Below are 17130 nucleotides of genomic sequence, written 5' to 3'. Positions count from 1 at the left end.
AAAAAATAAATGCAGAATAACAAATGCACCTAGAAATAAATGCAGGATATTCAAACAAATAATGTACTAAGATTATGCTCACAAAGTATAAAGTACAGTTTTGTCTTGTCTCAGCTGTGAGGAAATCTTACATAAGACCTCTATTCTCTGCTGGGTCAGTGATGGCAAGTTCTGACATCGATATTTACCTAGAGGTCAAATTTAAAGAAAATACTTTGCTTTAGTAGTAAATTAACCATTGATATTTGTTATTGGGTTTTTGATTTTCTTAGAAGTCTTTTGACTTAGAATTTTGAGGATCAATTGGTGTGTGTGTATGTGCAGGTGTTTTCCAACTTGTAACAAGCCACGTCGAGGCCTTGGTTTGCAACAAGCAGTATCGAGGCCTTGGCGTGTAACAAGTGATGTCGAGGGCTTGGCTTGTAACAAGTAGTGTTGAGGCCTTGGCTTGCAACAAGCAAAGAACAAAACAGGCCCTCCAAGCCCGCGCTGATCACATTTATCTATCTAAACCAACTACTTTTATCCCTCTATTCCCTATCAAGATAAGCCTTAAATGTGGCTAACGTAACTTGCCTCAACCACCTCACTTGGCAGTGCATTCCAGGCCCCCACCACCCTATGTGTAAAAAACTTCCCCCGCACATTTCCACTGAATCTTCCACTTATCTTGAACTTGTGCCCCCTTGTAATTGTCATTTCTACCCTGGGAAAAAACTTCCAACTGTTCACCCTATCTACACCTCTCACAATTTTATAAAGTTCTATCAGGTCGTCCCTCAGCCTCCATCTTTCCAGGGAGAACAATCCCAGTTTATTCAATCCCTACTCACAGCTAATACCCTCCATACCAGGCAACATCCTGGTAAACCTTTTCTGCACTCTCTCCAAAGCCTCCACGTGCCTCTTGTAGAGTGGTGACCAGAATTGGACACAGTATTCCAAATGCAGTATCGAGACCTTGGCTTGTAACAAGTAATGTCAAGGCCATGGCTTGTAACAAGCAGCATTGAGGCCTGAGCTTGCAACAAGTAGCATTGAGGCCTTGGCTTGCAACAAGCAGTGTCGAGGCCTTGACTTGCAACAAGCAATGTTGAGGCCTTGGCTTGTAACAAGTAATGTTGAGGCCTTGACTTGCAGCAAGCAGTGTCAAGGCCTGGGCTTGGAACAAGAAGTGTCGAGGCCTTGGCTTGTAACAAGCAGTGTCGAGGCCTTGGCTTGTAACAAGCAGTGTAGAGGCCTTGGCTTGTAACAAGTAATGTCGAGGCCTTGGCCTGCAACAAGCAGTGTCGAGGCCTTGGCTTGCAACAAGCAGTGTCGAGGCCTTGGCATGCAACAAGCAGTGTCGAGGCCTTAGCTTGCAACAAGCAGTGTCGAGGCCTTGGCCTGCAACAAGCAGTGTCGAGGCCTTGGCTTGTAACAAGCAGTGTCGAGGCCTTGGCTTGCAACAAGCAGTGTTGAGGCCTTGGCTTGTAACAAGCAGTGTTGAGGCCTTGGCTTGTAACAAGCAGTGTCGAGGCCTTGGCTTGTAACAAGAAATGTCGAGGCCTTGGGTTGTAACAAGCAGTGTCAAGGCCTTGGCTTGTAACAAGCAGTGTCGAGGCCTTGGCCTGCAACAAGCAGTGTCGGGGCTTTGGCTTGTAACAAGCAGTGTCGAGGCCTTGGCCTGCAACAAACAGTGTCGAGGCCTTGGCTTGTAACAAGCAGTGTCGAGGCCTTGGCTTGCAACAAGCAGTGTCGAGGCCTTGGCCTGCAACAAGCAGTGTCGAGGCCTTGGCTTGTAACAAGCAGTGTCGAGGCCTTGGCTTGCAACAAGCAGTGTCGAGGCCTTGGCTTGTAACAAGCAGTGTCGAGGCCTTGGCCTGCAACAAGCAGTGTCGAGGCCTTGGCTTGTAACAAGCAGTGTCGAGACCTTGGCCTGCAACAAGCAGTGTCGAGGCCTTGGCTTGTAACAAGCAGTGTCGAGGCCTTGGCCTGCAACAAGCAGTGTCGAGGCCTTGGCTTGTAACAAGCAGTGTCGAGGCCTTGGCTTGTAACAAGCAGTGTTGAGTCCTTGGCCTGCAACAAGCAGTGTTGAGGCCTTGGCTTGTTACAAGCAATGTCGAGGCCTTGGCTTGCAACAAGCAGTGTCGAGGCCTTGGCCTGCAACAAGCAGTGTCGAGGCTTTGGCTTGTAACAAGCAGTGTCGAGGCCTTGGCTTGCAACAAGCAGTGTCGAGGCCTTTGCTTGTAACAAGCAGTGTCGAGGCCTTGGCCTGCAACAAGCAGTGTCGAGGCCTTGGCTTGTAACACGCAGTGTTGAGGCCTTGGCCTGCAACAAGCAGCGTCGAGGCCTTGACTTGCAGTAAGCAGTGTCGAGGCTTTGGCATGCAACAAACAATGTCGAGGCCTTGGCTTGTAACAAGCAGTGTCGAGGCCTTGGCTTGCAGTAAGCAGTGTCGAGGCTTTGGCTTGCAGCAAGCAATCCGCAATCTCAAGCAATCAGTCTTAATGCGAGTTATTTTTGTGTAGAGTTGTTATTTACTTTGCTCTCCCTGCTCTTGACAAAGTTTCAAATTCTTAATTAGTTGGATTAAATCCTTAACAATAAAATACTGTCTTTGACCATTACCTTTTGTCAATATACTTTAAACATTGATGAATTCTACAATTTGTCTTTGTCTCTCCATATCTTACGTTTCCTGCCTTTGGCTCCGTTAAAAGATAAATTCAATTTAAGTATAAAGTGATGATATAAATTCATATTCCATGGCTTGAATGGTTGTCTGAGGAGGAAGGGGGACTGATGGCGGGTTTTGAAGGGGAGGGGGCCTAAGTAAGGCTCCAGAGGGGGGAGCGGGCCTGAGTGGAGGGTCTGAAGGGGGGCTCGGGTCACCTTGTGCCTACATGGTGTGGGAAGGGGTGTTACCCATTATTTGTGTGTGAGGATGTCCCTCTTTGGTGAGGGGTTAGTGGTCAGTGGGGGAGAGGCACCATTTCATTCTTTGGCGGGGAAGGGGGCTTGTCTCTGAGCACAGAGATTGGGGCACCCTTGAAAAAGGCTCTCAGATTTCAGAACAGCAAGGCTGGACGCTGAGTTCCCCGAGATGAGCTCATTTGCATATTTCAGGTTGTTAATCCTACTTGGCAGCGTGAGTGGGAAACACTCCCATTCTCCTGCCGGCCTGGGTACTTAGCCTGAAAACAGGAGAATTCCACTCTATCTTTTTAAACTTAAATAAGGGCAATTATGAGGGCATGAATGCTGAGCTGTCTTAAGTGAATTGGCAAATTAGATTAAGGGTTAAAGTTAAAGTTTATTTATTAGTCACAAGTAAGGCTTACATTATCACTGCAATGAAGTTACTGTGAAATTCCCCTAGATTAGTTCAATAGAGATGCAGTGGCAAACACTGAAGGAGATATTTCAGAATATACAGAATAGATATATTACAACGAGTAAGGAAAAGTCCAAGGGACAGACCCATTGTCTGTGATTAACTAGCAGGATTAAAGATAGTATCAAACTTAAAGAAAAAGCATATAATTGTGCCAATTTAAAGTGGTAGGTCACAAGATTAAACAGAATATAAGGAACAGCAACGGATGACTAAAAGATTAATAAGGAATGAAAAATTACAAGAGAAAGCTAGCCAGCAATATAAAAAACAGATAATAAGCTTTTTAATAAATATTTTAAAAAGAGTTAACAAAGAATTGTTTAGTGAGATAGTCAATGCATTGGTTTTAATTTTCCAAAACTCCCTAGATTCAGGGAAGGTCCCACTAGATTGCAAAATAACAAATGTTTAAAAAAAAGTTTCATTATTCTAAAAGGTAGGGAGACAGAAAGCAGGAAACTAGAACAGTTAGCCTAACATCTGCCATAGGCAAAATGTTAGACACTGTTACTAAGGAAGTTATAGCAGGGCACTTGGATAAGTTCAAGACAATCAGACAGAGACGACATGTTTTTGTGAAAGGGAAATCATGTTTAACCAATTTATTGGAGTTCTTTGAGGAAATAACATGTGCCGTGGATAAAGTGGAACCAATGGATGTACTGTATTTAGATTTCCAGAAGGCATTTGTTAAGGAGTTACAGCAAATATTATCGGGAAAAATAAAAGCTCATGGTGTAGGCGGTAACATATTAGCATGGATAGATGATTGGCTGGATAATTCCAAACTTGGAGGCCACAAAAAGATATAGAAAGATTAAGGGAAAAGATCTGGCAAATGGAGCATAATATGGGAAAATGTGAAAATTGTTAACTTGGGCTGGAAAAATTAAAAAAGAAGAATATTATCTAAATGCTGAGAGATTGTGGAGCTCTGAGCTGCAGAGGGATCTAGGTGTCGTAATGCATGAATCACAAAAGACTAGTACACACATACTGCAAGTAATCAGGGAAGCTAATAGAATGTTATCATTTATTGTGAAGGGACTTGAGTACAAAGTAGGGAGTCGGGATGTCCCTAGTCAGAGCTGCTCTATCCTCTCTCCACAGATGCTGCCAGACTTGCTGAGATTTTCCAGCAATTTCCGTTTTTGTTTCTCGCGTCCAGAGTAATTTGCTTTTAATTCAGATCAGGTCGGTTTGCTCAGGACCAGGTTAATTCAGACCAGGTTAATTCAGTTAGGACCAGGTTAATTCAGACCAGGTTAATTCAGACCAGATTGATTTGCTCAGGACCAGGCTAATTCAAACTGAACCAGGTTTATTCAGTCAAGACCATGTTAATTTAGACCAGGTTAATTCAGTCAGGACCAGATTAGTTTGCTCAGGACCAGGTTAATTTTGACCAGGTTAGTTCAGTCAGGAGCAGGTTAATTAAGGCAAATCATGTTTGACTAATTTGATAGAGTTCTTCGAGGGTGGATAATAGGGATCCTGTAGGTGTAGTGCATCTGGACTTCTGGAAGGCATTTGATAAAGTGCCGCACAAAAGGTTCATTCAAAAGGTTAGATCACATGGGATTAGGGGTAATTTATTAGCTTGGATAGGTGGCAGAAGACAGAGAGCCTGGATTAAAAAAAATTTCTGGATGGCAAGAAGTAACTAGTGGGGTGCCACAGGGTTTGGTTCTTGGGCCCCGAGCTATTTACAATCTATATAAATGACGTGGATAAAGGGATAGAAGGCTCTATAGCCAAGTTTGCAGATGACACAAAAATAGGCAGGACAGTAAGTTGCAATGAGGAAATAAGAACCCTACAAATGGATATAGATAGGTTAGGAGAATGGGCCAAAATGTGGCAGATGGAGTTTAATGTGGATCAGTGTGAGGTCATGCATTTTGGTCGGAAAAATGGGAAGGCGACTTATTATTGAAATGGGGAGAGACTTCGGAGTGCTCCGATGCAGAGGAATCTGGGTGTCCTCGTTCATGAGTCACAGGAAACTAGCTTGCAGGTACAGCAGATAATAAAGAAAGTGAATGGAATGTTGGCATTCATAGCTAAAGGAATAGAATATAAAGATAAGGAAGTATTGTTGCAACTATACAAGGCATTGGTGAGGCCACACCTGGAGTATTGTGCACAATTTTCATCCCCTTATTTGAGGAAATAGGTAGTTCAGAGGAGGTTCGCTAGATTGATTCGAGAGATGAGGGGTTTGTCGTATGAAGAGAGATTCAACAGTTTAGGCCTATACTCTCTGGAATTTAGAAGAATGAGGGGAGATCAAATTGAGGTATACAAGATGATAAAAGATATGGATAAAGTAACCGTGGAACAGATGCTTCCGCTGGTGGGGCATTCTAGGACAAGAGGTCATAGTCTTAGGGTAAGGGGTAGCAAATTTAAAACAGAGTTGAGGAGAAACTATTTCTCCTGAAGGGTTGTGAATCTGTGGAATTTGATATCCCAAAGTGATTGGGTGCTGGGACAGAGTAAATTTAAGGAGGAGTTAGGCAGATTTTTAATTGGTAATGGGTTGAAAGATTATGTTGAGAAGGCAGAAAAATGGGGATGAGGAGCATATAAGCCATGATCGAATGGCGGAGCGGACTTGATGGGCTGAATGGCCTAATTCTGCTCCTATATTTTATGAATTTATGAACTTTTCAGTCAGGAGCAGGTTAATTCAGACCTGGTTAATTCAGTCAGGAGCAGGTTAATTCTGAACAGATTAATTCAGTAAGAAGTCTCTCACACCACCAGGTTAAAGTCCAACAGGTTTATTTGGCAGCACAAGCTTTCGGAGTCTCGCTCCTTCTTCAGGTGAGTGAGGAGTTGTGTTCACAAACAGGGCATATACAGACACAAACTCAATTTACAAGATAATGGTTGGAATGCGAGTCTTTACAGGTAACCAAATCTTAAAGGTACAGACAATATGAGTGAAGAGAAGGTCAAGCACAGGTTAAAGAGGTGTGTATTGTCTCCAGCCAGGACAGTTAATAAGATTTTGCAAGCCCAGGCAAGTCGTGGGGGTTACAGATAGTGTGACATGAGCCCAAGATCCCGGTTGAGGCCGTCCTCGTGAGCGGAACCTGGCTATCAGTTTCTGCTCAGCGATTCTGCGTTGTCGTGTGTCGTGAAGGCCGCCTTGGAGATTAATTCAGACCTTGTTAGTTCAGTCAGGAGCAGGTTAATTCAGACCTGGTTAATTCAGTCAGGAGCAGGTTAATTCAGATCTGGTTAATTCAGTCAGGAGCAGGTTAATTCAGATCTGGTTAATTCAATCAGGAGCAGGTTAATTCAGACCTGGTTAATTCAGTCAGGAGCAAGTTAATTCAGACCTGGTTAGTTCAGTCAGAAGCGGGTTAATTCAGACCTAGTTAGTTCAGTCAGGAGCTGTTTAATTCAGTCAGGAGTGGGTTAATTCAGACCTGGTTAATTCAGTCAGGAGCAGGTTAATTCAGACCTGGTTAATTCAGTCAGGAGTGGGTTAATTCAGACCTGGTTAATTCAGTCAGGAGCAGATTAATTCAGACCTGGTTAATTCAGTCAGGAGCAGGTTAATTCAGACCTGCTTAATTCAGCCAGGAGCAGGTTAATTCAGACCTGGTTAGTTCAGCCAGGAGCAGGTTAATTCAGACCTGGTTAGTTCAGTCCCCCGTACTCCCCGCGCTGGAGATCTCTACTGCCTCCCGAAGATACACAAGGCAAACACACCCGGCCGTCCCATCGTATCGGTCAATGGGACCCTGTGCGAGAACCTCTCCGGCTATGTCGAGGGCATCTTGAAACCCATTGTACAAAGAACCCCCAGCTTTTGTCGCGACACTATGGACTTCCTACAGAAACTCAACGCACATGGAGCAATTGAATCAGGACCACTCCTCGTCACAATGGATGTCTTAGCACTCTACACCAGCATCCCCCACGATGATGGCATTGCTGCAACGGCCTCAGTACTCAACGCCGACAACTGCCAGTTTCCAGATGCAATTTTACAACTCATCCGCTTCATCCTGGACCACAATGTCTGCACCTTCAACAACCAGTCCTTCATCCAGACATACGGAACAGCCATGGGAACAAATTCGCACCTCAATATGCCAACATCTTCATGCACAGGTTCGAACAAGACTTCTTCACCGCACAGGACCTTCAACCGATGCTATACACTAGATACATCGATGACATTTTCTTCCTTTGGAGTCATGGTGAACAATCACTGAAACAACTATATGATGACATCAACAAGTTCCATCCCACCATCAGACTCACCATGGACTACTCTCCAGAATCGGTTGCATTCTTTTGGACATACGCATCTCCATTAAGGATGGTCACCTCAGCACCTCACTGTACCGCAAGCCCACAGATAACTTCACGATGCTCCACTTCTCCAGCTTCCACCCTAAACACGTTAAAGAAGCCATCCCCTACGGACAAGCCCTCCGTATACACAGGATCTGCTCGGATGAGGAGGATCGCAACAGACACCTCCAGACGCTGAAAGATGCCCTCATAAGAACAGGATATGGCGCTCGACTCATCGATCGACAGTTCCGACGCGCACAGCAAAAAACCGCACCGACCTCCTCAGAAGACAAACACGGGACACGGTGGACAGACTACCCTTCGTCGTCCAGTACTTCCCCGGAGCGGAGAAGCTACGGCATCTCCTCCGGAGCCTTCAACATGTCATTAATGAAGATGAACATCTCGCCAAGGCCATCCCCACACCCCCACTTCTTGCCTTCAAACAACCGCACAACCTCAAACAGACTATTGTCCGCAGCAAACTACCCTGCCTTCAGGAGAACAGTGACCACGACAGCACACAACCCTGCCACAGCAACCTCTGCAAGACGTGCCGGATCATCGACACGGATGCCATCATCTCACGTGAGAACACCATCTACCAGGTACACGGTACCTACTCTTGCAACTCGGCCAACGTTGTCTACCTGATACGCTGCAGGAAAGGATGTCCCGAGGCATGGTACATTGGGGAAACCATGCAGACGCTACGACAATGGATGAATGAACACCGCTCGACAATCACCAGGCAAGACTGTTCTCTTCCTGTGGGGGAGCACTTCAGCGGTCACGGGCATTCAGCCTTTGATCTTCGGGTAAGCGTTCTCCAAGGCGGCCTTCACGACACACGACAGCGCAGAGTCGCTGAGGAGAAACTGATAGCCAGGTTCCGCACACATGAGGATGGCCTAAACCGGGATGTTGGGTTTATGTCACACTATCCGTAACCCCCACAGCTTGCCTCCTGGTCTTGCAGAATCTCATTGGCTGTCCTGTCTGGAGACAATACACATCTCTTTAACCTGTGCTTAATGCTCCCTCGACTCACATTGTCTGTACCTTTAAGACCTGGCTGGCCGTAGAGATTCGCATTTTAATCAGTATTCTGTAACTTGATTTTGTGTCTCTGTACCCTGTTTGAGAGCAGATATCCACTCCATCTGACGAAGGAGCAGCGCTCTGAAACTAATGGCATTTGCTACCAAATAAACCTGTTGGACTTTAATTTGGTGTTGTTAAAACTCTTACTAGTTCAGTCAGGAGCGGGTTAATTCAGACCTGGTTAATTCAGTCAGGAGCAGGTTAATTCAGACCTGGTTAGTTCAGTCAGGAGCGGGTTAATTCAGACCTGTTTAGTTCAGTCAGGAGCAGGTTAATTCAGTCAGGAGCAGGTTAATTCAGACCTGGTTAGCTCAGTCAGGAGCAGGTTAATTCAGACCTGGTTAGTTCAGTCAGGAGCGGGTTAATTCAGACCTGGTTAGTTCAGTCAGGAGCAGGTTAATTCAGACCTGGTTACTTCAGTCAGGAGCAGGTTAATTCAGTCAGGAGCGGGTTAATTCAGACCTGGTTAGTTCAGTCAGGAGCAGGTTAATTCAGACCTGGTTAGTTCAGTCAGGAGCAGGTTAATTCAGACCTGGTTAGTTCAGTCAGGAGCAGGTTAATTCAGACCTGGTTAGTTCAGTCAGGAGCAGGTTAATTCAGACCTGGTTAGTTCAGTCAGGAGCAGGTTAATTCAGTCAGGAGCGGGTTAATTCAGACCTGGTTAGTTCAGTCAGGAGCAGGTTAATTCAGACCTGGTTAGTTCAGTCAGGAGCGGGTTAATTCAGACCTAGTTAGTTCAGTCAGGAGCGGGTTAATTCAGACCTGGTTAGTTCAGTCAGGAGCAGGTTAATTCAGACCTGGTTAGTTCAGTCAGGAGCGGGTTAATTCAGACCTAGTTAGTTCAGTCAGGAGCGGGTTAATTCAGACCTGGTTAGTTCAGTCAGGAGCGGGTTAATTCAGACCTGGTTAGTTCAGTCAGGAGCAGGTTAATTCAGACCTGGTTAGTTGAGTCAGGAGCAGGTTAATTCAGACCTGGTTAGTTCAGTCAGGAGCGGGTTAATTCAGACCTAGTTAGTTCAGTCAGGAGCGGGTTAATTCAGACCTGGTTAGTTCAGTCAGGAGCGGGTTAATTCAGACCTGGTTAGTTCAGTCAGGAGCAGGTTAATTCAGACCTGGTTAGTTCAGTCAGGAGCAGGTTAATTCAGACCTGGTTAGTTCAGTCAGGAGCAGGTTAATTCAGACCTGGTTAGTTCAGTCAGGAGCAGGTTAATTCAGACCTGGTTAGTTCAGTCAGGAGCAGGTTAATTCAGACCTGGTTAGTTCAGTCAGGAGCAGGTTAATTCAGACCTGGTTAGTTCAGTCAGGAGCGGGTTAATTCTCTGACGTGTCTGCCCTTTCCCAGAAGGCTGCTGCTGCCACGTATTGAGCTGGAGTGGATCCGGATCCGGAGTTTCCAGTGGAAACATCAGCCCGACTCCAGCGGCAATGGGAGGCTCCCAGAGTGTGGAAATACCCGGCGGAGGCAGCGAGGGATACCATGTCCTCCGAGTATGTAACCGCTAACTCGAGTGTCGGCCCGGCTCTGGCTGATAATCGGCTCCTACTGCGCCCGCCGAGCGGGGTAGCGGGTTCCCGGGTAGTGGGTCGGTACGCGAGGCCGGGGGCTGGCCCGCGGCCTGTTCCCTCTCACCCAGCCTGGGCGGTTGAGCAAACAGCAGCGACCGGGGGAATCACTCACTGGCTGTCTGTCTGTGAGTTTTACTGAACCTGAGAGCTTTAGCGTTCCCAACATGGCTCTGAATTACTGCAGGCCGCTGCCGCCGTTTCTTTCTGTAATTAAAAGTCACGTTAATGGAGTTTGGAGCTTTACAACTCTGGGGCTGGCAACGAAAAATGTAAAACCCTAACCTGTTCGGGACTTTGAAGCTTAACTGTTAACTCTCTCTGCTCAAACTGACTTCATTTATACCCCAACCCAAGCCTCAGAGAGTGGACAGTTTGTTTGTTTGAGGGGGGTGTATTGTTAGTCTACAAGACTTTATTCCTGCTTCAGTGGGAAACAAAAACAGAATATGTTTTAAAATATGCAGTACTGCACTTCATTCAGTAACTGTAAAGAGAAAAGAATTAATTGCTTTGAATGAATTGCCCAAAGTTAAATTCATTATGTAACACTATATTTTAAAAAATAGTGCATCAAAATGCTGTGGGGATTAATGTTGAATTTCTAAGTAATTAACAAGTTAATGTGACAGTATTCGTGCATTGTCATTGGTAGATATTGATTTATGGGTATGTTGATTATTTTATGATTTAATGTTATCATGCATCTCTTACAGGCATGTTGCTCCTGTATACAGAATAACCGTGGGTGTATTCCTGGTTAATGTATTGAGCAGACTGTAATTGTCAGTTTTAGTCTGTCCATGCTCATTGTAATACATTCAGACCAGGCACACACGTTTTCAGTTTGGAAATAGCAGTTATTTGTACTTTTAATTGGTTGTATCTTCCCTCAATTTTCTCACACCATGCTTTACTTATATATTTTTGATGGCTTATTTTGAAAATCTTCAATCTTCAGAAAAATCAAAAGTTCAGAAATAATTGGATCTTTAGCATCATTCATATTCTGTTTATGTAGATTAAATTTTATCACATTACTTAGCCGTTTGGGCTGAGGGTGTTCTGAACAGTTGCAAATTTGTGACAAAATGTTTGGCATCTCCCTTTTCAGGAGTTAGGGAGAAAGTTTTTTTTTTTAAAATAAGACTTCTCTGCACTACTTCCAGTGTCATGCACTAGTGAAGATCAACATATGGCATAAATCTGATGCTTCATGAGGGCTTCAGGTTCATAAAGTTAGAATACGAGGCTGTGCAAGAGAAGGGAATAGGTGCACATTTAGCTAGGAGAGGACTAAGAGGAAATATAGTAAGTTGTCAGGTGGGTTCTGAGTATGAGAGAAAATAATGAAATCTGAATGTAAATGCAGAGTGTGGTAAATAAGATTGGTGAGTTACAGGTGCAGAAAGCCACATGGGACTATGATGATGTGGTTACAACAGAGACCTGGCCCAATGAAGGGCAGAATTGGGTGTTAAATAATACTGGATCTGAAGTATTTAGGAAATGGGGGACTGGTGGTAGGTTTGTGTATAATGTTACAGTGCTGGAGAGTGAGGAAGTTCTGCAGGGGTCAAGGACGGTTTTGTGAAGAGCAAGTCGTGCTTGACAAACTTGCTGGAGTGTTTTGAGGATGTAACCTCAGGTGGATAGTGGGGATCCTGTGGATGTGACATCTACACTTCCAGATGGCATTTGACAAGGTGCTGCATGAAAGACTGATCCAGAAAAAAACAGACTTGGTGTGAGAGCAGGTCAGCTTTTTTTCTTTTTCTTCTTTTCTCTTTTGTTTCTTAGTTCGGGAAGTTAGCAGGGATGTCAGTGCAGGCAGTGCAATGTTCCTCCTGTGGGATGTTTGAGGTGAGAGACACCATTAGTGTCCCTGCTGAGTACACCTGCAGGAAGTGCACCCAATTCCAGCTCCTTGAAGACCGTGTTAGGGATCTGGAGCTGGAACTGGATGAACTCAGGATCATTCTGGAGGCAGAGACAGTTATAGATAAAGGCTACAGGGAGGTTCATACTCCTAGGAATGAGGATACTTGGGTGACTGTTAGAAGGTGTCAGCAGCGCTCCGAAAGCTAGTGGCGTTTGCTACCAAATAAACCTGTTGGACTTTAACCTGGTGTTGTGAGACTTCTTACTGTGAAGGGGTAAGAAGCAGTCAGTGCAGCGATCCCTTGTGGCCGTTCCTCTGTATAACAAGTATACTGTTTTGGATACTGCTGGGGAGGACAACTTACCAGGGGTAAGCCATGGGGTACAGGTCTCTGGGACAGAGTCTGTCCCTGTTGCTCAGAAGGGAAAGGGGGGAGGAGTAGAGCATTAGTCATTGGGGACTCCATGATTAGGGGGACAGATAGGAGATTCTGTGGGAGCGAGAGAGACTCGCGGTTGGTGTGTTGCCTCCCAGGTGCCAGAGTCCGTGATGACTCGGATCATGTTTTCGAGATCCTTAAGGGGGAGGGGGACCAGTCCCAAGTTGTGGTCCACATAGGCACCAATGACATAGATAGGAAAAGAGATGGGGATGTAAGGCAGAAATTCAGGGAGTTAGGGTGGAAGCTTAGAGCTAGAACAAATAGAGTTGTTAATCTCTGGTTTGTTACCAGTGCCACGTGCTAGCGAGGAGAGGAATAGGGAGAGAGAGCAGTTGAACACTTGGCTACAGGGATGGTGCAGGAGGGAAGGATTCAGATACCTGGATAATTGGGGCTCATTCTGGGGTAGGTGGGACCTCTACAAACGGGATGGTCTTCACCTGAACCAGAGGGGTACTAATATCCTGGGGGGGAAATTTGCTAATGCTCTTCGGGAGGGTTTAAACTAATTTGGCAGGGGGTGGGAACCTGGATTGTTGCTCCAGTGTACAGGAGGATGTGAGTGGTGAGGTCATGAATAAGGTTTCAAGGTCGCAGGAGTGTACCGGCAGGCAGGAAGGAGGTTTGAAGTGTGTCTACTTCAGCGCCAGGACCATCCGGAATAAGGTGGGTGAACTTGCAGCATGGGTTGGTACCTGGGACTTCAATGTTGTGGCCATTTCGGAGACATGGATAGAGCAGGGATAGGAATGGTTGTTGCAGGTTCCGGGGTTTAGATGTTTCAGTAAGATTAGGGAAGGTGGTAAAAGAGGGGGAGGTGTGGCATTGTTAGCCAAGGACAGTATTACGGTGGCAGAAAGGACTTTTGATGAGGACTCGTCTACTGAGGTAGTATGGGCTGAGGTTAGAAACAGGAAAGGAGAGGTCACCCTGTTGGGAGTTTTCTATAGGTCTCTGAAAAGTTCCAGAGATGTAGAGGAAAGGATTGCAAAGATGATTCTGGATAGGAGCGAAAGTAACAGGGTAGTTGTTATGGGGGACTTTAACTTTACAAATATTGACTGGAAAAGCTATAGTTCGAGTACTTTAGATGGGTCAGTTTTTGTCCACTGTGTGCAGGAGGGTTTCCTGACACAGTATGTAGATAGGCCACATTGGATTTGGTACTGGGTAATGAACCAGGCCAGGTGTTAGATTTGGAGGTAGGTGAGCACTTTGGTGATAGTGACCACAATTCGGTTACGTTTACTTTAGCGATGGAAAGGGATAGGTATATACCGCAGGGCAAGTGTTATAGCTGGGGGAAAGGAAATTATGATGCGATTAGGCGAGATTTAGGATGCATAGGATGGGGAAGAAATCTGCAGGGGATGGGCACAATTGAAATGTGGAGCTTGTTCAAGGAACAGCTACTGCGTGTCCTTGATAAGTATGTACCTGTCAGGCAGGGAGGAAGTGGTCGAGCGAGGGAACCGTGGTTTACTAAAGAAGTTGAATCTCTTGTGAAGAGGAAGAAGGAGACTTATGTAAAGATGAGACGTGAAGGCTCAGTTAGGGCGCTTGAGAGTTACATGTTAGCCAGGAAGGACCTGAAGAGAGAGCTAAGAAGAGCCAGGAGGGGACATGAGAAGTCTTTGGCAGGTAGGATCAAGGAAAACCCTGAAGCTTTCTATAGGTATGTCAGGAATAAAAGAATGACTAGGGTAAGATTAGGGCCAGTCAAGGACAGTAGTGGGAAGTTGTGTGTGGAGTCCAAAGAGATAGGAGAGGCGCTAAATGAATATTTTTCGTCATTATTCACACAGGAAAAAGACAATGTTGTCGAAGAGAATACTGAGATACAGGGCTATTAGACTAGACGGGATTGAGGTTCATAAGAAGGAGGTGTTAGCAATTCTGGAAAGTGTGAAAATAGATAAGTCCCCTGGGCCGGATGGGATTTATCCTAGGATTCTCTGGGAAGCTAGGGAGGAGATTGCAGAGCCTTTGGCTTTGATCTTTATGTGGTCATTGTCTACAGAAATAGTGCCAGAAGACTGGAGGATAGTAAATGTTGTCCCCTTGTTCAAGAACAGGAGTGGAGGCAACCCTGGTAATTATAGACCAGTGAGCCTTACTTCTGTTGTGGGCAAAGTTTTGGAAAGGATTATAAGAGATAGGATTTATAATCATCTAGAAAGGAATAATTTGATTAGAGATACTCAACACGGTTTTTTGAAAGGTAGGTCGTGCCTCACAAACCTCATTGAGTTCTTTGAGAAGGTGACCAAAGAGGTGGATGAGGGTAAAGCAGTGGATGTGGTGTATATGGATTTCAGTAAAGCGTTTGATAAGGTTCCCCGTGCAGAAAATACGGAGGCATGGGAATGAGGGTGATTTTGCGGTTTGGATCAGGAATTGGCTAGTTGTAAGAAGACACAGGGTGGTGGTTGATGGGAAATGTTCATCCTGGAGTTCAGTTACTAGTGGTGTACCACAAGGATCTGTTTTGGGGCCACTGCTGTTATTTTTATAAATGATCTGGATGAGGGCGTAGAAGGATGGGTTAGTAAATTTGCGGATGACACTAAAGTCGGTGGAGTTGTGGACAGTGCGGAAGGATGTTGCAGGTTATAGAAGGACATAGATAAGCTGCAGAGCTGGGCTGAGAGGTGGCAAATGGAGTTTAATGCAGAAAAGTGTGAGGTGATTCACTTTGGAAGGAGTAACAAGAATATAGAGTACTGGGCTAATGGTAAGATACTTGGGAGTGTGGATGAGCAGAGAGATCTCGGTGTCCATGTGCATAGATCCCTGAAAGTTGGCACCCAGGTTGATAGGGTTGTTAAGAAGGCGTACAGTGTGTTAGCTTTTATTGGTAGAGGGATTGAGTTTCAGAGCCATGATGTCATGTTGCAGCTGTACAAAACTCTGGTGCGGCCGCACTTGGAGTATTGCGTACAGTTCTGGTCGCCGCATTATAGGAGGGATGTGGAAGCATTGGAAAGGGTGCAGAGAAGATTTGCCAGGATGTTGCCTGGTATGGTGGGAAGGTCTTATGAGGAAAGGCTGAGTGACTTGAGGCGGTTTTCGTTAGAGAGAAGGTTAAGAGGTGACTTAATAGAGGCATACAAAATGATCAGGATTAGATAGGGTGGACAGTGAGAGCCTTTTTCCTCAGATGATGATGGCTAGCACGAGGGGACATAGGTTTAAATTGAAGGGTGATAGATATAGGACAGATGTCAGAGGTAGGTTCTTTACTCAGAGTAGTAAGGGTGTGGAATGCCCTGCCTGCAACAGTAGTGGACTCGTCAACATTAAGGGCATTTAAAGGGTTATTGGATAAACATATGGATGATATGGGAATAGTGTAGGTTAGATTGGCTTTAGATTCGTTTCACAGGTCGGCGCTACATTGAGGGCCGAAGGGCCTGTACTGCGCTGTAATGTTCTATGTTCTAGAAGTTTAGATCCCAGGCAGTTGGGGTAGCGTATTGGTTTGAATAGAAGATTGGCTGACAGAAAGCAGAGGGTTGGGATAAATGGGTCCTTCACTGGATGGCGAACTGTAACCAGTGGGGTGCTATAGGGTTCAGTTTTTGGATCTCAACTATTTACAATCTATATAAATGATCTGCAAGCGGGGATAGATTGTAACATAGCAAAATTCGCAGATGATACTAAAATAGGTGGGAAAGCTGTGATGAGGGGGTAGAGTTTACAGACAGATATTGAAAGACTAGGAGAATGGGCCAGAATCTGGCAAATGGAATTTAATGTGGATAGGGGGAGGCTATCCATTTTGGCTGGAAAAAAATAAAAGGGCAAATTATTATTTAATTGGGAAGCAGATTCAAAGTGCGTCAGTGCAGCGGGATCTGGGTGCCCTTGTGGATGAATCAGAGTCGGTATGCAGGTGCAGCATATAATAATAAAGACAAATGGATTCTTGGCATTTATTGCAAAAGGACTAGATTTTTAAAGTAAAGAAGTGTTATTACAATTGTATAAGGTGTTGGTGAGACCACATCTGGAATAGTGGCCAGTTTTGGTCTCACTTGCAGAAGGATGTAGTGCACTTGAGGCAGTTCAGAGGAGGTTCACCAGGTTGATTCCAGGGATGAAAGCATTGTCATGTGAGGAATGGTTGAATAGCTTGGGCTTGTACTCACTGGAGTTCAGAAGAATGGGCGGGGGTGGGGGGGGGGGATCTGATTGAGGCATGAAATGCTAAAGGGGATTGATAGGTGGACGTTGAACAGATGTTCCCCCTTGTGGGACAGTCTCGAACAAGAAGCCATAGATATAGAGTGAGAGGAGGTAGGTTCAAAACTGAGATGAGGAGAAACTATTTATTTCAGGTTGTGAATCTGTGGAACTCATTGCCCCAGAGTGCAGTGGTGGGAGAATCAATCAACAGATTCAAAAAGGAAATAGATATGTTTCTGATGAAAAGTG

At 45.2% G+C, this 17130-nt stretch overlaps 1 protein-coding gene across 1 annotated transcript in view; it reads left to right on the top strand.

Moving 5' to 3' along the window:
- The first annotated feature begins 10149 nt into the window (after positions 1 to 10149).
- gorasp2 (golgi reassembly stacking protein 2) overlaps positions 10150 to 17130 on the top strand; it is a 41699-nt gene continuing 34718 nt past the window's right edge. Inside the window, exon 1 of the mRNA XM_078228362.1 lies at positions 10150 to 10291. Within this exon, the coding sequence (XP_078084488.1) occupies positions 10229 to 10291 (63 nt within the window). The 5' untranslated portion in view covers positions 10150 to 10228. The remainder of the gene's footprint in view (positions 10292 to 17130) is intronic.

Source organism: Mustelus asterias, chromosome 14 (assembly GCF_964213995.1).
Source record: "Mustelus asterias chromosome 14, sMusAst1.hap1.1, whole genome shotgun sequence".
NCBI lineage: Eukaryota > Metazoa > Chordata > Chondrichthyes > Carcharhiniformes > Triakidae > Mustelus > Mustelus asterias.
Note: the sequence above shows the minus strand (reverse complement) of the source record. Positions and strands in the feature narration are given on the sequence as shown.